Genomic DNA, 21,496 nt, shown 5'->3' with positions numbered 1-21,496 from the left:
TACCACAGGCAGTTAGCAGAGAGGCAACTGAAGTGAATACCCACCACCTTTCCATGGGCATTCTACAGAATGAATTAGCACCAGGCGGCAGGCAGACTAGTGAAAAACCCACAGGCGTGCATCTACCGGGTTTAATTCCTGCTAAGGGGGAATCGCTTCTTCCCTGGGCTTTGCTCCAGATGTTAATAATCAACTAGCCTGGCATGCTCGACGAGGCCAGAGGTGGGATGAGCGCAGGAGCCCTGGGGTGGATGATCAATAAGAAAAGCAACCGAACAATGAATGTGCTGTCCATACAGAGGATTGTAGAGAATAGCATTCTGTTCAAAGGCTACCAGTACTCATACAGAAGCCCTGCCTCAAAGAGTCCCCAGCTTACTGGGGCAGCCACCAAGTTAGGATTGGTCACATGAGCATTAATAAAGGGTAGGCAGCGCAGTGGAGAGAGAATGACCCTTTGGGTCCCCCCTCCCCCGAGAGAGAATTGTGGAGGGACACGCGGCAGGAATACTAGAGGGGACATTGAAGAGATTGCCTGGTGGAGAAAGCCATGAAAGGCATGTCAGAGGAGGGGTCAGAGTGTATGGAGGCACAAAGGCTTACAAAGGCTTTAAAGAGACACTGCAGAGTGCCAGAGATCTGAGCAAGGGCTCTTAGTGGGAGGGAGAGCTCAGCAAGACCTCTGGAGTTCAGGGAAGCGGAACTCCTAATGTAACTGGCTCTTGACTCATCAAAACCTGGGAATCTGGACTTGGAGATGTGTGGTTTTTTTTTAATTTCTTTTTCCTTATTTAAATACATCCATAAGGTTTAATTTAAACATGACAGTTGTAAGTCTGCCGGCTCCTGTGTTCAGCCACCTCCCTAGAGGCCACCGAAGCAATTGGATTTTTGTATTTTCCTCTCAGGTATTTCCCATAGACACAGGCAGCAGGGGTACACTGCACACCCTGAGGGGCACATCTCAGAGATGACTCAGCCGATAGAGAATCTCTGCTTTCGATTGCCATCTGCAACAGTTCCCATTTAGAATCCTGGCCTATGCACCAGGAACTCGGGAGCATACTGAGTTCGCCCTCTGTTTTGTACTGGAAAAGTCAGCTCTTACATAGTAGTAGGTGCAGAGCCAAGGTCACCTGGCTATTCGAGGACCGAGCTAGGACTCAAACTCATACCTCTGCCTCTTACATCCGCTCTAGGTCTGGCAGGTCTGTTTCCTGTCTCCTTGATCACAGTGCGTCAAACCATGAGTGAGGAAAGGTGATGGGTAAGGCTGCCATTTTTTTAGTAAGCATTGGAGGCAATAGGCCGATGTCACAACAACCTTCAGTGTAGAATTGTGATTTCAGGCAGCCTTGGTGGTTGTTTTGTTTTGTTAACAACCCTCTCCCCCCCTCCCCCTTCCTCCCCTTCCTCCTCTTCCTCCTCTTCTTCCTCTTCTTTCCACCTCCCCAGCAGCCCTGCACCAAGCCTCAGCTCATCTTGGTCCCCTTGTCTGGTCACTATGACAACAAGGGCCTTTCGTCAGAAAGAGGCCTTCCAGGTATATTATTTTGGGCTTCAATTAAGCAGGCTAAAGGCTAGGAGCAATGCAGGGAATCGTGTTTTACTTATGGCCTTCGAGACAAGCCGGGTGCTATTTCTAGCTCCTTAATCGGTGTTGCTAAATGGGGTCTTAAAGCTAGCTCCCATGGTATCACGAGCTTTCATCACAGAGACTCCCTCCCCAACCTCACTCCCTCATCTCCCTCTTTAATGGGAAACACCTCCTTTTTTATTTTTTTTTGCTAGCAGCTGCCAATAGGCCCCCAGCCTTTCTAGCCTGACATTCACTGGCTCTCTGCAGCCCAGCCTTTGGGAGTTATTTGTTCTGCTCTGTCACACATCTATCAGGAATTGAGTTCTCAGGCTGTCTACAATCAAATTTCCAGACTCCACCAACCTCTCCAGATGCACCATCAAAGCCAGAGTAGAATGAGAGATACAGGATTGACTATATTGAAGAAGCATTAGCATTTTTATGAGTGTTTAAAATCCTTCTCACTAGTGCTTCATAAGTCTAGACAGATCACTCATTAAATCAAGGCAAGTTAAATATTTTCCTGTGCCTAGAGAAACTGAGGCTGGGACCAGGAAGTCAAGAAGTTATGTGCTGTTTTGGAACTATATATGTGCTATTCAATTCAGTCTTTACACGACTCCTCTTTAAAGGGAAGATTACGAAATACCGAGTCAGAATTTCTGACCATCGAGTCCTCTGCACGATGAATACTCATGGTTCTCCTTGGGCCATGATGAATCAGGAAGGAGCAAAGACTTGTAGAAACTGCAGCCAAAGCACAAAGGCGTGAAAATGTTTCAGTTTGCCTGGTACAAAACCAAGTCAGCAGTTCTCCCCGTTTGCTGCATGTCCCGTCCTCGGGTAGAGGGGTTCTTTGGGGCCTCATTAGTCCTTGAGCACATTTTTTTGGAATGATCCGTGCTCCTACAGTAAACGGGGAGTCTGTAAAAGTCCTTGAAAGAGACAGTGCTTTGTAAGGATAAATATTGATATGTCCTCGCCCTGATTAAATCTGAAGAGTGAGCTCTTCCCATCTGCAAGTCTTCAATGCCACCTTCATTCACGTCCCACATCACAGAGCTAGCAAGACAGATTCCAAAGTCCTGTTCCTTGGAAGACTCTGGGGTCTTTCCTTACGGTGGGAACCTAGGACTCTCCTGTCCGAAGCCACGTCCCCCTTAGATGCTACGCTGCTCTGGACTCTCTTAAAATGCCGTCCGCAAAAGGCTTTTGCCCCCTTGGTGGAAGAGGTTCGTCAACCTTTCCACTGGTGGAGAACCACACAGTTCAGGACATCACAGGGCGTGGCCACCAGGATAAGACTTTCTCCTGTATGATGGTCATCCCCAGGGACCCCTCCCCAGTCCAGAGGCTCCTTGGGTATGTAGGCAGGACAGAACCTTCCTTACCTGTAATTGAGGGTGCTGGGGCGTGTGAAGAGTGAATGAGTTGATTTCTAGCGGCTTAATGTAGCTCCTACCACAGTAGACATGCCACAGGAACTGGCCGTTACTGTAGCCCTCACTGTCTGAGTCTGTCAGCTGGTGTCCCTGTCTGTCTCTAGGACTGTGCGACTAAATTCACAGATGTGTCCTCTGCCCACTCTCCTAAGCATCCTGTCAGTGACCTTGCATGGGTTTGGGGGTGTCAGATTCTGTTCCCCTCAGTCCTCTGGTGTGGTCAAGCAGGACTGTGGTCCTGGATCTGGCATGGCAGTAAGGACCCAGCAAGAAGTGGAGTTTGAACCAAGTCGGGCCAGGGGGTATGCTGGCAGGGTTCATCCAGGGCAGCTGATGCAGGTCCTGGGCAATATCTAACCAAGATCAACAGGATTCCCAGTCTAGGTCACTCTGGGAAACTGGTTTTGCCACCACCTAATTAGAACATATTTTTTAAAAGTTAATTTTCTCTGTCATATTTTTTCCTGCCAATATATTTTGGCTCATAAACCCTTAATGTCTGCCATACCCTCCTTCTCTGTAGTGAAATAAGAAATAAGATGTTTGGATCTGTGGGAAAACAGATACTGTAGGTATTTTATATCCAATATATTAGTTTTCTTGTCACTGAGTGGTGTCTTGTAGAGTTCAGGTCCTGGAGCCCTTAGTAAGGGCTCTGTCGGCCCTTACTAAGTATAAGTAAGAGCCTTTACTAAGTATAGGTAAGCCAGGAAGTCACATGGTCTCTCTGCTGGCATTTCCTTGAGAACCTGGTGACAGGGGGCCCACAGTCCTGCTTGGAACCAGACGCTGGTCCCCTGGTTTGCTGAATGTTGCTGCCACTCTCCACACCGGCTCTTTAGGATGTCCTTAGGAGACTTCGGGTCCTGCTAGGTTGAAATTTGAAGCTCCTGGCCTGTAATATGCCTGTAATATATGTGCCACTTGAGCTTGTTTTCTTTCACGCACTGGGCATTAACGCTTTTGAAATTAGGCTAACATAAGGCATCGCTTGCCCATGAAGCCAGAAGTGGAAAGAGAGTCAGTGCTTCTGATGTTGCCAATCCTTAGTCTGCATCATGGTGCAGGTGTGCTGCACATCCTAATGAACAGAGCTCACCGCTCACTCCCGAACAGACACTGCTTTCCTCTTCTGGAGCTGTCTATCCCAGAAAGACTGGTTCCTCCTGAGCATAATTGAATCTTTTGGCTGAAGTGGGGAGGGGCGAGAGAACCATCGGACCATATCCAAGAATCCAATTTACTCATCACTTTTGCAGAACTTAAGAAAAGCAAGCTTCCTAGTTTCCTCTGGGTCCGTTCTGAGTTCACACTTGGAAAGGTCAAATAAACACAATAAATCCATTAGAAGGCCTCCATATTAAGCCCCCGGGGCTTATGCTGATTAGCAAGAGGCTAACAAGGTAGCTTTCCTAAGAGGAAGGAAGCTTGTCTGACCTTGGCCATTTGAAAACAGTGCCAGCTAGCCTAGCAGTTGTGAGCAGCACAACCCAGACTGCTTCCAGGACTAAAGATGTGCACCTTGTCGCCAGGCCTCCAGGGAAAAATGCCTCCAATGGGGTCCAGATCCCACGTGGATCCATTTGTTAACTGTCTGATCGTGGGCAAAAGCCTTTACTCTGGGTCAGAATGTCAGCCCTCCTGCCAGCCTGTGGCTGCGCTTGCCTGGGTTAGGTCCACCTTCAGTGCTTTCAAGGGTCTTTAATGCACAACACACCAGATGACATCACCACAGGAAGCAGCGTTGAAGGGACAAGGCAAAGGGGTCTCTTAAGACCAGCTAGCCACTCTCCTCAGGGCTGGAAGGCAGATTGCTTTTACACATGAGCAAAGCACACACACATACACACACACACACACACACACACACACACACACACACACACACTCCCAAATCAGATACTGAGCACTACTCAACTGTGGCCTCGAGCTAGTTACACGATCTCTCTCTGCCTCAGTTTTTCCACATCTGTAAATGGGCCCACATAAACCACTGCTTTACTGGGTTGTTGTGAAAATTAAATATAATGAGGGATATAAACCACAAAAAACGTTCCATGACATGGGAAGTGCTGTGTGAGCCTTCCTACCACTCTCTGTATTATAACTGAAATTGAGTTCATGAGCCCAGCAGACGGACTTGAGGATGTCAACAGTCATGGGATTCTCCAGGCTTCATTTGATGGAAGAACTGGCATGTGGCTCCTAAAACCACAGGAGGCTGGTGGATAGGGTTGGAGGCTCCAGTCTCAGAGCGGCTGAGCCTTGGTTCTCCCACACACTAGCCATTCTGGCCTGCTTGGATGTGTTTAGATCAATGTTTCTCAGCCCATGACTCTCAACCCCTTTGGGGGTAGATTGGCATTTTCACAAGGGGTGACATATTAGATATTTACATTATAGTTCTTAACAGTAGCAAAATTAGGAAGTAGCAACAAAAATAATTTTATGGTTGGGGTCACCACAATTGTATTAGAGGGTCACAGCATTTGGAAGGGTGAGGACCGCTGGCTTAGAAAACCAATCTGTGGTTTTCAACACAGACTCTACCCCACCAGGCATACCCTAACTTCTACGCCAACTGCCTCCTTTTCTGTTTTGGTCCCAAGGACACTGGCTGCTCTAAAATATTAATAGCTATCATCGAGTGCCACAAAGACCAGGACCTTCAGGAAGTACCTGGACTCTGCCCCTTACCTGATCCTCCCACTGCCCCTCGTGAAGCAGGGGATGACCCCACTTTACCAAAAAAAAAAAAAAAGCAACCAGTTTTATCAAGCCTGAACTCAACTTAGGTTTCAGTTGCAGGTCAGGGCTATTTCTCCATTGTAGTAATGCCTCTCTTAGGTGGTGCTGAGTTCTGTTCTGGCAGGAGTGACTTCATTATTACTCATTAGCTAGAATTAGCTGCAATTCATCTTCTGGCCAAGCTCTTGTTTGAGTTAGAGCAGGACTCTAATTCTCTCGTACAGTTTTGCTCTCTCCTCATTGCTATTTTTAACTGGACTTCTGGTAGCGACAGAGTGCATCTCATACGTACTGAGTCCCAGGGTCATTTCTGTCACTCAGCCGTGACCTTACTTAGAACACGCTGTCACGCTGTCACCGCCGCCAGTCCACTGCCCTGCTCTCTTTTGTTGTAACTTCCTTATTTATTTGCTTATCAACTCATTTGAGATTTAATGTGCATGCCCGAATCCACCACCCATACGGAAGATCAGAACGTTGACAACTGAGTGCCTCTGTGCCTATTTCTGTCCCTTCCTTCCCACACTCCCCTGCTGCATGGTGGCGGCTGAGTTTTCTGTTTCTTCTTCCTTCGCTCCTTCCTTGCTGACTTTCAGCACCCGTGTGCATGCCTACAAGATTCTTTGTTCAGTTTGTCTGTTTGTCTCTTCCTGCATCAGGACCACCCTGGATTCATGGCTTATAGCATTGGCTAATCTCCCATTTAGTGGACAGGTCTGGCTGCCCGACAAGCCTCACTCTTCTAGCATGGGAACAGATGCACCCTGGGAATGAGGTTCTCATTCCTGAGCCCCAACCCCATCCATAGCAATGGCTGTCTCTGAGAGCACAGCCCTGACCCCTTTCCCATGGTGGGCATATTTATCTTAGTACCTGCTGGGCAGCAAGTAGCCCCAGGCATGTATCAGAAGAGGAAACCTGGAGGGCACTGTCCTTCTCCCTGTGACTAGGGATGTCCTTGCCCAAGGCCAGCACATCCAGCTACCCTGCAGTGCCCTGGGACAGGACCCAAGCTTTACTGTTTCATCTGAGTCAAGATCATCCCCCGTATGGGTTTGTAAAATTGGCACAGCACAGTACAGCTGTTTGCCAGAGGGAAGGCTCTGCCAGAAACCCCCATCCCCCAAACCTGTGTGTGTGTGTGTGTGTGTGTGTGTGTGTGTGTGTGTATACATTCATCTTCCATCTTGTTTGCATGCAAAAGAATCTCTAACTAGCCTGTGAGTTTCCAGCAATCTTTGTTTCCACTTGCTAGTAGGAATGTTGGGATTGCAGATGCAAGCTATCATCCCGCTTTACCTAGGTTCTGAGCATCTGGACTTAGACATTTGTACGGTGATCACTGAGCATCTCCCAGGAAAAGGCTACTTTCTATTATTAGTACTCATCACCTGCCTTGAAGTGCTTCAGTACCTTTTATAGATGTGAAGGTTCACTTAAGCTGCTTCTGCCTCCCAGAACCTGGACTTCTCCACCTTACCGACCTTGTAGTTTCCAGTAAGACTAGGCAGTGATACCTGGTCCTGCCTGTGGGAGCCACAGTTCACTGGGCAGGAGATAACAAAAAATGATTCAGTATGGACCCGAGCTCAGGGTTTGATGGGAGCAGGGGACGGGGAAAGACAGATTCCCCCAAACGCCTACTTAGGACAAGGTCTGCAAGTAGGGCAGAGTACTTCAAATGTGGTTTGTCTCAGAACTCTTGGGCTTGGTCATCATGATAATGCTGGCCTTGCTGTGGGGTGACATAGGGAGGGCAGAGAGGCAGCTGGAGCTGTTTGAAAGGGTAGCATGGGCACCTGAGGCCGCTTCAGGGTGGAGTCGGAAAGAGACCAAAGGGCTCAGAAACTAAAGAGAGAACGTGGGTTCATAGAAAGCAGATGGGAAGGGGCTCAGGAGTGGACTCCATTCAAAGACAATGAGCAGAGTATCTCTGAAAGTGTGGGCCAGGGGCCCTGGTATTTGGGTTCAAAGTATAGGGAGCCACTCAGTTCTAAGCAGGGGACAGGGTACGGGAATTTGACTCCCTCAAAGAATGTGGTGAAATCTGCAAGGCACCCTGGCCTGCAGAACAGTGTGTAAGAGCTGTCTGGGTGCAGCATATCTACATGAACCCCCAGATCCTGAATCTTAGGGCCTCATGTGAATCCCGTACAGATGACGTGGCAAAGCTAATGAGGGTCCCTGCCTAGAGGCAGGGTAGAGGTCCCGGGTAACAATGGCCCTAATGTTATCAGAGTGGGAGCAAAGCAATGAGGAATGTCAACATGAACAGAAGTTGGAGAGATTCATCAAAGGATGATGATGTTGAGTTGAGAATAGCGGGTCACTCCATGGGAAGGCCATGGAAAGCATGAGTGGTGGTACAGCTGTTTTCAGACAATCATCCTTGCCTAACTGAGGTAAAGCTGTGGTGGCTTTTGTATGAGGTGACACTTCTGGCGGGTTCCTTTTGTGCACAGTTCTTGTTAACCAGCCACACATGTACAAGACATCCTTCTTTACCACTGCCCGCGTTGTTATTTATTTTTGTTAGGACTTGGCAATGGTGACTTCACTTAGACAACCTTCCCAGGCATGTCATTCCTCTCAGGACAGAAACATCACAAAAAACACAAAAATACCGCCATTGATCGTTCTGATCAGAATTTAGGAATAGGAAAGTAGAAAGAAAAATACACACGTTTAGAATTTCTTTCACTTCAAAGACTGGTTTTCTGTCTCTTCACAGATATCTCTGACATGTTTTGTTAGAGAGATTTCAGATTTGCTGTCGAAAGCGTCTGGCTTTGACTGTAAACCAAGGACAGGCTAAACTGGGGTTTACCTCTAGTCCAAGTCTCTCTACCCTGGCCCAGCTCTCTGAAGCCAGACAAGCAATGGCTATTCATCCCCATCTCTCTCTACCCCAACCCAAACCTCAATCACGTCCTCTTAGAGATCGAAAAGGCCTATCAGAGCTGATCACAGCCAGCAGGGTATGGCTGCAGTCCCCAGAGCCCATTCCTGCTCACAGCTGGCAGAAGCTCAGTCAGTGTCTGACTCCAACAGGGCTGGGTGTTCCGCAAAGCTAGAAGTGGACAAGCACCCAAGAGCCTGGTCTAGAGGCAGACAAGACATGGGAACAGAGACCTGAGGTACGGGGTCAGGTCTGCAGATAGATCCCTTGCTCCTCTGAGGATGCCACTGTAGACCAGCGGATAGAATTGGCCTTGAGGTAAAGCCGAGTGTTTCCTCCAAGCAGCCTTGCCTTTGAAGTGTGCCGCTTAGAGCCCACTTCCCCCTGGGGCCTACCCTGTATATATCCTGGATATCTGCCGCTACTTGGTTAGAGGCTTGGCAAGCACAACCCTGGTCTCTGAGGCCCACCCCACATTTATCTTACGATACCTCCCACCTCACTTTGCCGTGTGCATTTGTGCCTATGAAACCTAATTTGATAGGGTACCTACCCTCAAGCTTTCCGGGGTCAGGAATCAAGTGTGAGTTTTCCATCCTGCCAGACTGCACCCATGCAAAGGCACATGGGTTGTCACAGCCGGCCATGTGTTGCTCTGACAGTGACACTGGAGCTGGAGAAGAAAATCAAGGTGGCTCTGCCACCTGGGGGGCAGAGGTGGGGCCCTTCGATTCTTACGGACATGGAAATGACCCTCCTTCCCACCAGCCATCCCTCCCCCATCCACTCTGAAGTGTTCACCCATGCCCCATTCTGCTGACCCTCCACACTGAGCAGGGCTTTCCCTCCAAAGGCTGCTTCCCTCGAGACAGTCAGCAGGCTCCGGTTTTTGATGGGGATGCCATCACCTCAAGTGTCTGGCTATCCTTTGTGGAGTCTCAGGATATGTGGTCTGTGGACCTTGTGGCTTCTCTGAACCTTGGCTCACCCCTAGTGGACAGTGCTGTCAGGTTCCCCGCTTCGCCTCTCCACCACCCTGTCAACATTTGCTTTATGTCTTCCTAGGGTCTAGCCTGCTGTCTTAGCCTGCCAGTGCCTTCCTTGGTTTCCATCTCTGATGTGACGTACTTCATACACACACAGGGGAAGTGTGCACAACTTTTCTGTCATGTCAACTGGGAAGGGCACCAGCGTAGAGCCCAGGCTGCCCCTAGAGCTTGCTACTGTCTACCCAACATCCTCACACTTGAATAATTCTAGTGGTTGGGGAGTGAAAGAGGGCTCAGCAAGGAAGAACACTCACTGCTGCTCTTCCAGAGGACTTGGTACCCATATGATGGCTCACAAGTTTTTGTAACTCTAGTTCCAGGGGCCCAGTGCCTTCTTTTGATCTCCAAGAGCACCAGGAGTGCACGCGTGGTATACAGATACACATGCAGGCAAGACACCTGTGTGTGTTGTGTATCTCCTCATTTCCTTTATGGAAAAAGCCAAACAGGCAGTGCTCAGGTCTTCTAAGGTCAGCTTTTAAGGATGTCACTCAAATGCTTTCCCATCTGCCTCCGATTGTCTAACACTCACCTCGTGACTTACACCATGCACGCAGACACGATGGTAGGCTGGTGGCTCATATCTTAGTGGGTCCCATGGCAGGTAGGGAGACATAAGAAGCCTGGAAAGGCAGCTGAAGCCATTGGTCTCTGTGCCAGACTCTCCACCAGCCTACGTCCCTGACAATGTGCTCTTTGAGCTAACCGTATGAGCTAACTTACCGGGTTTTTTTGCAGTGGCAACAGTCTCTGGAAATCCTGTGGTTCGTATGAGCTAACTTACCGGGTTTCTTTGCAGTGGCAACAGTCTCTGGAAATCCTGTGGTTCGCTACAGGTCACACAGGGGTTAGGGACAGATGGTTGAGGAAAATTTACCGTGGACTTTGAACAGGTCTGGGATGCTGGTAGCACAGAACCAGGCACTCTGCAGCAGCTTGCGGGGGAAGTCTTCGTCCAGAGCAGAAAGTGGCTGCCTGTACCGGTAGCAAACTGAAACAATGTGTAACTGTTTCCAAAGGTGCTTCTTATGCTGGACGGCTTTAAAGCATACTTCAGCAAGAGCCTTGTCAAGGCAGAGGGCAGGCTATGCCATGTCATCGACAACCTATCAGGATGTGATGCCATCATCCCGTCCCATTTTACAGATGACAGATGTGTGGCGGGGAGAAGAGGAGCCAGCTGCCTCTGGCCGGGAGGGCTGAGGGCGAGCTGGGCTTCTGAGCCAGCCTCTTTCTCCTCTTCACTTACTCTTGTCTGGCTTGTGTGTTCACACCTGCTGCCTGTCCTGGGAGAATAAGCCTGCCTCAGGGAGTGAACTCCTCTTTTTCAGATGTAACTTTTTTTGAAGAATACTAGGGGAAGAAAGTGTCTAGGCCACAAACTGCTGCCTACTGGCATCAAGGCAAGCTGACTAGAGAAGCCTAACACAAGTCTAAAAGTAACCCTCCCCCATTACCACCACCCCAGTCACCATACCCTGAACATGACCAACCATGCCCTGAGCATCACCAGCCACGCCCTGAGCATCACCAGCCACGCCCTCAATGTCATCTGCTACTTTTGCACTTGCAGGGTTTTGGGAAGTCACACAGGACACACTTTTTCTTTCACTTAAAATTATGCTTGAGAGGATTGTCCCTGCGTTCACATGTACCTGGGGCCCCTTCATGCCCAGAGCTGATTTTTTTTTCTTCTCTGTGAACAGATAGAGTTGATTTTGCACCCAGCTGGTGAAGAGCAACAGCATGGCTGCCTCCATTGCCACTGTTACACTATCGTGGGGGAGGTGGGCAGCTGTGATCTGGAAAGTGGCCACAGAGTGGGAGGAGGGGACAACAAGATCCTGAGGCTGTGGCGCAGTCTGCCAGGAGTCTAGAAGACAGGTGACTCCACCTTCACTCTCGCCTTGGGGTTCACTTTTTTATTATTGTTTTTGAGAGGGGCAGTATGACACTCTAAATGCAAGCTTTACAACTCTTGACAAGTCTCTTCCCCCACTACCCCCAGCCTCAGCTTCCGTTTCTCTCAGCTAGGAGTGAGTATCCACATTGACTTCAGATGGTCACTTTAAGACCTCAGTGAGACACATGCACCCTAACAACAGGCCGAGCAGAAGCTCTGTAAATGTGGATGAGATAGAAGATAAGGTCCCGCTTCTGGTTCCAGGGGTTTGAGTCCTGGTTTTTCCACTTACCAGCTGTCCATCCTTAGCTAGATGGCTTGTGTACTCTGTTTTGGTCTTTTCTTCCTTAACATAAAGATGACAATAATATTTATTGGCCCCAGGGGTTGTTATGAGTTTTGATACATGCATTTGCATGAATTGAGCACCCCCCCCCAAGAACTTAGTGTGTGTGTGTGTGTATGTGTGTGGCCACATAATAAACCTTCAGGAGAAAGCAGCTACAAGTATATTTTATTCCTCACAGTCCCTGCTTAGTGAGCAGCCAGGTGTTGGAGGCAGAGGGATTAGAGTAGGGTCTTGACTGATGAGGCAGGGTAGCATGTGGACTGGCACTGTGAGGGTCAAGGGGAATGAAAGATGGGGGTGGTGTGTAATGGAGCTAGGAATCGTATGTGGGGCAGGACAGGTTGGTATACATGGCTGGCATCCCCTGGCTAGCCTCCTTTTGTATGAGAATCAAAAGATAAGAGGAGAAAGTGAAGCTACCAGGGCTGGGGTCTGGCCTCAGCAAAGGACAGCAAGATGTGGCCTTGGACGTATCACCTGGCCCTCATGGATTCCCGCTTGGATTCCAGTGGTGGCCCATTAGAACAGCAACTCCAGCAGAAGCTCCCTTGAACCCCCAGCTGCCATTGGCCCATCCCTCCTGATACCATTCCCACACAGCTGACCATTTGTGTTTGCTCCTTAGGGTTTGACCACAATCCTTCCTACTCAGTTACCAAAAGAACACCTAGCTGCAGCACAAACGTCTAGGCTGTATGTCAGTCACAGGAGGCGAATGGGACCACTGTCTTCTTCATTCTCCACTGGCCTGTTCCAATCCTCAGCTTCCCTGCCTCCCTGATCCCTGTCTGTTTTCTCTGCTTCTTACACCACCCAGCCTTGGTGTACTTAGAACACTCCTGCCCATCCTTTAAAACCTTATTCAGAAGCCGGGCGGTGGTGGTACACGGCTTTAATCCCGGCACTTGGAAGACAGAGGCAGGGGGATTTCTGAGTTCGAGGCCAGCCTGGTTTACAGAGTGAGTTCCAGGACAGCCAGGGCTACACAGAGAAACTCTGTCTCGAAAAAAAACAAACAAACAAAAGCCCTATTCAGATTTCTATCCTCGAAGCTTTCTGGAAGCTGCCTAGTTTTTCCTATATTAACACTTTTAAAATAATTCACTTGCTGGGGCTAGAGAGATGGCTCAGGGGTTAAGAGGCTGCTCTTCCGAAGGACTAGGGTTCAACTCCCAGCACCAGCATGGTGGCTTCTAACCGTCTGTATGTGACTTCTGTTCCAAAGAATACAACACCCTCTTCTGGCCACTGTGGGCTCAAGGCTAACAAATGATACACAGAGCCGGGCAGTGGTGGTGCCCGCCTTTAATCCCAGCACTTGGGAGGCAGAGGCAGGTGGATTTCTGAGTTTGAGGCCAGCTTGGTCTACAGAGTGAATTCCAGGACAGCCAGGGCTACAAGGAGAAACCCTGTCTTGAAAAACCAAAAAAAAAAAAAAAAAAAAAAAAAAAAAAAAAAAAAAAAAAAAAAAAAAAAAAAAGATACACAGATATACATGCAAGCAGAGTACCCATGCACACAAAATTAAAAACAAAAACAAAACCATTCATTTACTTGAAAATCTTAGGTTATGAGGAAATCCCAGACCACAAGCTCACCTCCAGGGCTGGCTCTGGCCCTGGCTGAGTTGTCTCTGTATGCCTAGGATTACTGTCCTGTAAACTGTCCTGTATCCAGAGGTGCCAGTGCACCACAGCGTGCACATGGAGGTCAGAGGGCCACTTTGGGGAGTGGGTTCCCTCCTGCCGTGTTGAGTCAAGGGCTCTGCTGCTTCCATTGGAGTGCTGAGCTTACAGATGGCCACCACGGCATCTGGCTTTTTAAGTGGCTTCTGGGGATCACCATCAGGTTATCAGACTTGTGTGGGGAACACTTCTACCCTCTGAGTCACCTTCTGGGCCCCTGGTGGATTTTAACTTACCCCCCTCTGCCCCCCAGAACTTGAGTGCTGTAAGAAAATGTTTCCTTCCCCTGCCCACCATAAACACTAGAGAGAAAGCCTGTGGGTCTGAAAGAATCTCAATAGCCTGGTGGAATCTAACCTGCCTGCTTGCTTGTGTTGAGACTAGATCTGGATGTGTTGCCCAGGTTGGCCTTAAACTTCTGGCCTCAAGTGATCCTCCCGCCTCAGCCTCTTGAGTAGCTGGGACAAATCATCCGATCTCTTAAAGGCTTCCCCTTTCAAACGTTTTGAGCCATACATGCCACATCAGAACTTACCCTGGCGGTGGATAAGTCTGTTTCCCACTATTCATCTTTAAATGCCACTATTTGCCAGTTGTTCTAAATCTTCTAGCCTGAGCAGCTGCATCTGCCTTTCATAATCATCGCTGAGGGCCTCTTAACTGCAAGCAGGGATGGCTCTTCAGTAGCAGGGAGCACAGAGCCAGCTCAGAGGCAAGGGTAGGTGGCAGGCAAGCTAGGCGGAGTGAGGAGGTGTGGGCACTCATACTTGCTTCTCTGTCTTTGCAGCTGAGCCTCTGCCGCTCATGGACCTGTGCCGGCGATCCATCCGCTCAGCCCTGGGCAGACAGCGCCTGCGTGACATCGGCTCCCTGCCCCTGCCTCAGTCTCTTAAAAACTATCTGCAGTACCAGTGAGCAGGGCTGAAGATCTGCTGTCATCTGTGGTCACAGAGCTCCAGAGCGTCAGGACACATCACTGACTTGGAAAAGGAATGCCTGTTGCCATTGCTGCCACTAACAGGGACCAGGAGGCCACCTAGTGAACCAGAGTACAGAGACCATTTTCTTCCTCGAGAGAATGAATAAAACATTCGGCAGGAGACATTCGGCATCCAGTTCCCCACTGCAGACAGGCCCAGGAAAATTGGCCAGTGGAGAGAAAATAGGTTCTGAATAATGAATGACGGAAGCCAGTCCTTGACGGTCTCCTCCACGCCTGCCCCTGGCCAGGGCAGAGAGATTGTCCTTCCATTTTAAGCCTTGGTAGCACTTTGAGAGATGAGTCCAGGGCCCACAGCAGGGCAGAAACACCTGGCCTTACCTCTCTGAGCTGGCTTCCTCATCCCTTCCTGCCCTCTTCCACCACAGATAGAAAGTTCTTTGGCTACCCCACCCCCACCCCGCTCTATTCAGGGACATGAATCTGATGACTTGCCCTGGGGAACAGGGCTTATTCTTGGTATGGTCATTGTAAGTAGTGTTTGCATTTTGAAAGAGGAGCGTAGTGAAGGTGGCTTTCTCCCAAAGGTGCTAAGGAAGATGGGGCCCGCGTGACACCAAGTCTGAGACACCCTGAGTACCCAGGGCTCTGGCAGCCGTCATTCAGGGTGAAGCCTGGCTGTCACAAAGCTTTCTTTGAGCAAATTATTTTTTCACTGTAGGAGACTTCCAGTGTGTTTCTCGTTTCCAATATATGTGTGTGATGCGCTGTTTATTTATCAGCTGGGGCCCCGTGGTGTGGTCTTGGGACTGCAAAGGTGGATGTAGCAGTCTCTGCAGGACCCAAGACCTTTCCTCTCACAGAATGTTGTTGCTGCTGCTGCTGCTGCTACCGCCGCTGCCAGCACCACCATTTGGCATCTTTCGTGTGTTCCAAGATACCCTCCATCCAGACTCGCTTTTAACTGGAAATCGTCACAGAGTGGGACACAGAGCCAGACAACCCAGCCTACACTTTAATGTGAATGTGACCTACAAGCAAGGAACATTTCTAATAAAGTTTGTCATTCTGTCCTTGAGCTGTGTGTAAAGTGCTCTTTCCATCAACCTTGCTGGTCTGTCCCCAAACCCACAGACATCAAACCTGGGAGTGCCTCTCTCTCTCTATGTCCCCACCCACACCTCCACTCATCACCCCCACTGTCCATAGTCCACATTCAAACCCCGACCCCAGAGATGTTGTACAGACCCAATCTGGAAGACACCCTGTCCCCAGCTTCTGCAGGCTACCATAAGCCTCGATGCTGAAGCCTTAGATGTTCAAGGTGACCAGAGCCAGTCAGGGTAAACCCAAGACCTGGCTCTGGGGCTGGATGCAGTTGCCATCAGGGAGCAGTGCAGATTGCTGCAGGGCAAATGAGACAGCGTTGGGCTAAGCTCTACTGGGGCTGGTAGCAGGTTAGCAGTAGGGACAGGAAGGGGACTAGTTCAGGACCGGTACAGGATTCACTCATCAGCATCAGCCACTCATATACCACACCATATCGGACTCTAGGGCAGTGTCAGACTGATGTCTCTGTCCTGAGTGGGGACATTTACAAGTTTGTTACAAGACCTTGAGAAACTCAGCGGGAGGAGGAGGGGAGGGAAGAGACAATTTCTTGTGATTGGAAGAGTGAATATGAGACATATAGTGTCTGCCCACCCTGAGACTATTGTGGATCCAGACACTATTGTGGATGCCAACAAGTGCTGGATGACAGGAGCCTGAGATAGCTGTCTCCTGAGAGGCTTTGGCAGTACCCGACTAATACAGAAGTAGAGGCTCACAGCCATCCATTGGACTAAGCACAGGGTCCCCAATGAAGGAGCTAGAGAAAGGACCCAGGGAGCTGAAAGGGTTTACAGCCCCTTAGGACAAACAACAATATGAACTAACTAGTACCCTCAGAGCTCCCAGGGACTAAAACTCTAACCAAAGAGTACACATGGGGGGACTCATGGCTCCAGTAGCATATGTATAGTAGAGGATGGCCAAGCCGGTCAACAATGGGAGGAGAGGACCTTGGCCCAGTGAAGGTTCTATGCCCCAGTGTAGGGGAATGCCAGGGGGTGAGATGGTGAGCAGGGGGAGAGGGGAGGGAACAGGGGATTGTTTTAGTTTTGGGGTTTTTTTTTTAATTTTATTTCTCTTATTTTCTTTTTTTGGTGGGGAGGGGAACCTGGGAAAGGAGATATTGTAAATAAGAAAATGTCTAATAAAAACCAACAAACAAACAAACTTGAAGAAATGTTGGCTATAGCAGCAATGGATAGGAGCCACAACCCATGTCCAGTTATCTTTCCATAAACTGCAATCATTGTCTGTGAGCTGTCCTGTGTGAAGTATCCTGGGGTGCTGCTCCTGCCACATCTCCCTGCCCATGATGGCCTTAATGGGGAGGCTTGTGTTGCTCCACCTACCTCAGGCCCAGAGAAGAGCACCCTAGCCTGCTGTGCTGGGACTGGAAGCAGCTCCCTGGCTCTAACAGGCTCCAGGCCAGCATTGTGGCCCTGGCCTTTCCATCATGGCTGCTAAATAGAGCCCAGGCTAGATCAACAGTCTCTACCTCCAGTGTGTTTTCTTTTAGGGAAGAAAGGTACACATACTCCGAGGCGATCAATGTCCAGCCTAAGACAATCGCATCCTCCTTCAACTGCACAGTTTTATTATTCTTCCAGTCTTCGGTGAAGTGTTGCTCAGGCACTAAACTTACAAGGAATGTCCGAAATATAATCATCTACAAAATTCATGCTCCAGAATCATATAATTGGAGGTTTTTTATATAGTAAAATTACAATGTTTAGTTTTCAAATGTTTTCACTTTTGTGTTGGGCCACATTCATAGCTTGCTTTGGTCACATGCAGCCTGCACTCTGCAGGCTGGACACACCTGGGAGATTAAAACCCCATTGGCACAGCATTTGCTTTCTGTGAACTTTTACTCTAAGGACTCTAGCTCCACGTGAATCTTGCCACATTTGCCTCCAAGTGACCCTGGACAGACCTCTTTCCTCCTTGCTCTTTCATCTTTAGTACTTCACAAGCACAATCCATATACCGGGTCTAAAATACTCAGATCTGTCATATCCTTTCCTGCTTCCTAAAGATTATGCCTTAGCATAGAGCTCAGCAAAGTCATTACTACCACTCTGGTAGTCTACCTGAGAATGGCCCCCCAGAGGCTCATATATTTGAATATGTGGTTCCCAGTTGGTGGAACTGTTTGGGAAGGATTAGAAGGTGTGGCATTCTTAGAGAAGGAATGCCAGTGGGGGTGGCCTTTGAGCTTTCAAAAGCCATTCCCCATTACTTCTCTCTGCCCAGTGCTTGTGGATCAGATGTGAGTTCTCAGCTGCTGTTCCTGCATCTGTCTGTCTGCTGCCGTGCTCCCTCCCAGTAAGTGTTCTCTTCTATAAATTGGCTTTATCATAGTGTTTTGCCATGGCAATAGAAAAACAACTAAGAGAAGCCCCATACTACTAGTCCTGAGACCCCTGCTAAATCCATCTGTCTCTTAACTCCTGTGAGTACATACCTGTCAGCCCTAGTAAACTGGGCATCAAATCTATCACCTTTCACGCTCAGTCACCTCACAAATGCCTGTTATTCTTTTATTCCGTTCCAGTCCATGACATGCACAGTGACTGGCAATAACCAAGTCTTCTTAATGGCTTATATGAACCGCTCCATCAGGGACTGATTTCACTTGTATTGCTGCAGGCTGTGTTGCCTTGGGGAGTGGGGGATGGGAGGGGTAGCTTTATGAGTTTCTCTGCCTGCCTCCACAGCACTCAGACTGATATCATCTGCCCTCTCGTCCCACAGCTGCACAAGCCAGGCTGTGAGAAGCTTCTTTTATTCCTTGTTTAAAAGCTTTCCCTGATTCAAGTCATTCAGATGTGGAGTATCCCTTGATGACCACAGTTTCCGGTGCTTGGCCATTTATTAGGGCCCGCTCTGCATGCCAAGTCAAGGTTTTTCTCTTCTTCTGTATTAAAGGTTGAACCTGAGAGATATTTTGTATTACCTCTCTCTCTCTCTCTCTCTTTCTCTCTCTCTCTCTCTGCCCCACCCCATTATCTGAATCCTCTCACTGATTCCAAGATCTCTGGAAGAGTTCTTTAATATACATCTAACGTGTTCTCTCTTTCCTTTGCATCCTGCCAACTGTATAAAAGAACACCCTGGAATGTCCTCCATCCATCTCATCCTTGCCGGTCCCACCTTCCCTGCCAAATCAGAGGCTAAGGCAGAGGACAGCATCTGCACATCGTTTACGCCATGGTATACCTGAACTCTTTATGGGCAGACAGCTGAGCTTCAGTTGTGTATCTTTTTGCTCATACCAAAAGCTTCCCAGAAGTTAGTTGTCATAGCCTGTCTAGTGATCCTGTCCTGTGTGCACTTTTTTAAGGGATTGCAAAATAGTATCTAGACCATCAACCTTTGAGAGTGTCGCCTTATTCATGAGGTACACCTGAGTCATTAGGGAGGCCTGCTACCCATTCTACATATAGGAAGGTACCTACCCCAGACCCTGTCCACTCTCAGATGGCTTAGCCTCTCTAGCCTGCTTTACCATCCATCACAACAGCAAGAACCTCACTATCCCATACCACATGGAGATACCCCTGTTCAACTTTGCTTCACTGTTGCTGTGTTGAAACACTCTGGCCAAAAGCAACTCAGGAGAGGAAATGGCTACGTGCCTTACACTTCTCACAATCCATTTTTGAAGGAGGACAAGGCAGGAACTCAAGCAGGAACTGAAGCAGAACCCATGGTGGTATGATGCTTACTGATTGACTCACTGGCTTCCTCTCAGTTTATTTTCTTTTGCCATCCAGGCCCAATTTTTTTGGAATGGTACCGCCCACAGTGGGCTAGGACCTCCTACATCAATTAGCAATCAAGACAATGCCCCAGAGACTTACCACAGACCAGTCTGATGAGGCCACTCTCATTCCCCATTGAAGGGTCATACAGCTGCTCATCCTCAATTTATCTTTGGTTCTGCTGGTCTCCGTTCAGGTACCAATTATGTTGTGTGACTTTTCCTGGGGAGACATGAACAAGTATCTACTCATCCTAGAGGGGGGGTCTTGAAAATAGACCAAATTATTCTACCCCAATCTAGCTTAATGACCCAGTGAGGTTTTTGGAATTATTTAGAAGGTCAAGGCGAGGAGTTACTAAAAGAATATTGGGGGACTTAAAGGCAATTTTATCATTGACAATCCCTCCCCATATGAACAACAACTCAGGAAAGCTGCATCCACAGAACTCCCTGAGAGAGCTGTGCTTAGCTTCACCAATTGGAGTGTTCCCCCTGCTCCCCAGCAATTGTTTCCTGCTTTTATGACCTTGCAGAGGGGCCTTGGGACTCTCTTTGTACATTCCATTAGCTTCTTGAGGCTTTTAAGTTTTATTAACGTCCTGAATTTTATTGAGCCTCCCTCTTCTCTCCAGGAGGAAACATTTCAATCCAGAGAAGATAGATAAACGACTAGCCCAAATGCAATATAGTGAGGGACTTGTGCTGGTTAGCTTTTGTCAATTTCTGTGTAAACTAGAGGCATTTGGAAGGAAGACATCTTGGTTAAGAAGAAACCTCCAGTAGACTGGCTTCTAGGCAAGTCTTTGGGGCATTTTCTTGATTAATGCCAGGCTTTCTGTGTGGAGTCTCATTCCAGGACAGGTGGTTCTGGGTTGTATTAAGTCAGGCTGTGAAAGTCTTGGAAAGCAAATCATTAAGCATCGTTCCTCCATGTCTTCAACTTTGGCTCCTGCCTTGCATTCCTGCCCTCAATTCCCTCAGAGATGAGTTGCTACCTCCAAGTGTCAGATGAAATAAACCCTTTTCATTTCCAGTTGTTTTTGATCATAGTGTTTATAATAGCAATTGAAATCAGACTTGGAAAGACTTCAATAGCTCAACACCATCCAAGCAAAACAACAATGAACAAACATCTGTGTTGGGCTGGAGAGATGATGGCTCGCTCGGTGGTGAAGAACACTTGCTCCAAATCATGAAGACTGCAGTTATGAACCCAGCACCTATGTGACAAGTCGACTGTCCTCACAAATGTCTCTAACCCTAGCTCTGGGGGGGCAGGGAGGGGTTAGGAAGAAACCAGAGGATCACTGGAGCTTACCAAGAAAACATGAGCCCTAGTTTTCAGGAGAGACCCTGCCTCAAAGGAAAGAGGTAGAGCGCATGACAAGGGAGGGGCTGATGTTCTCTTCTGGCCCCCACATGTGTGCATGTGCACACCTACATGCTTATACACTCATACACACTTACAATGGACATGCTCACGTGTATATACACTCACGCAGACACACACAATGTACACACTCACATGCATAGGCACTCACACAGACACAAACATAAGTAAGTTAGATCTTAAAAAATGTTATGCTGCACTATATACCAAACAGACTTAACAAACTTATAGGCCATCCCATCCAACAAATACAGAATATAGGTTCTTTTCAGCAGCCCTTGGAATAATCTTCACAGTACGTCATGGTTTAGGCTGTGAAGAAGTCTGGGCAAATATAGAAAACTGAAAGAATTTCTTACATCCCATCTGATCATGATGAGGCGGAATGAGAATGAACAACAGGGGAAAACAGAAAAATATCTACACATGTGGGGATTGAAGAACAAATAATCGGAGCATTGTTAAAGAAATCCTATAATCAAATGAAAGTGCCATCAGAATCTAGGAGGTCCAGCAAAGCAAAACCAAGGGGATGGCCAGCAACCATGAGAGCCAGCATTGTGAACATCAAAGAGATTGTACATAAAGAACAATGGTGCATCTCAAACCAGGATCAAGATAAATCCCAAAGCC

General features: G+C 48.4%; 1 protein-coding gene across 3 annotated transcripts in view; it reads left to right on the top strand.

Annotated features, from left to right (window-relative positions):
* Positions 1-15,672, top strand: part of Spsb4 (splA/ryanodine receptor domain and SOCS box containing 4) — a 74,404-nt gene extending 58,732 nt beyond the window's left edge. For all 3 annotated transcript variants that reach the window (XM_031344712.1, XM_031344711.1, XM_031344713.1), the window contains one exon: positions 14,442-15,672. In XM_031344712.1, coding sequence (XP_031200572.1) covers positions 14,442-14,569 — 128 coding nt within the window. In that variant the 3' untranslated portion in view covers positions 14,570-15,672. The remainder of the gene's footprint in view (positions 1-14,441) is intronic.
* The last annotated feature ends 5,824 nt before the right edge of the window (positions 15,673-21,496 follow it).

The sequence above is a fragment of the Mastomys coucha genome, unplaced genomic scaffold, assembly GCF_008632895.1.
Source record: "Mastomys coucha isolate ucsf_1 unplaced genomic scaffold, UCSF_Mcou_1 pScaffold23, whole genome shotgun sequence".
Taxonomy (NCBI): domain Eukaryota; kingdom Metazoa; phylum Chordata; class Mammalia; order Rodentia; family Muridae; genus Mastomys; species Mastomys coucha.
Note: the sequence above shows the minus strand (reverse complement) of the source record. Positions and strands in the feature narration are given on the sequence as shown.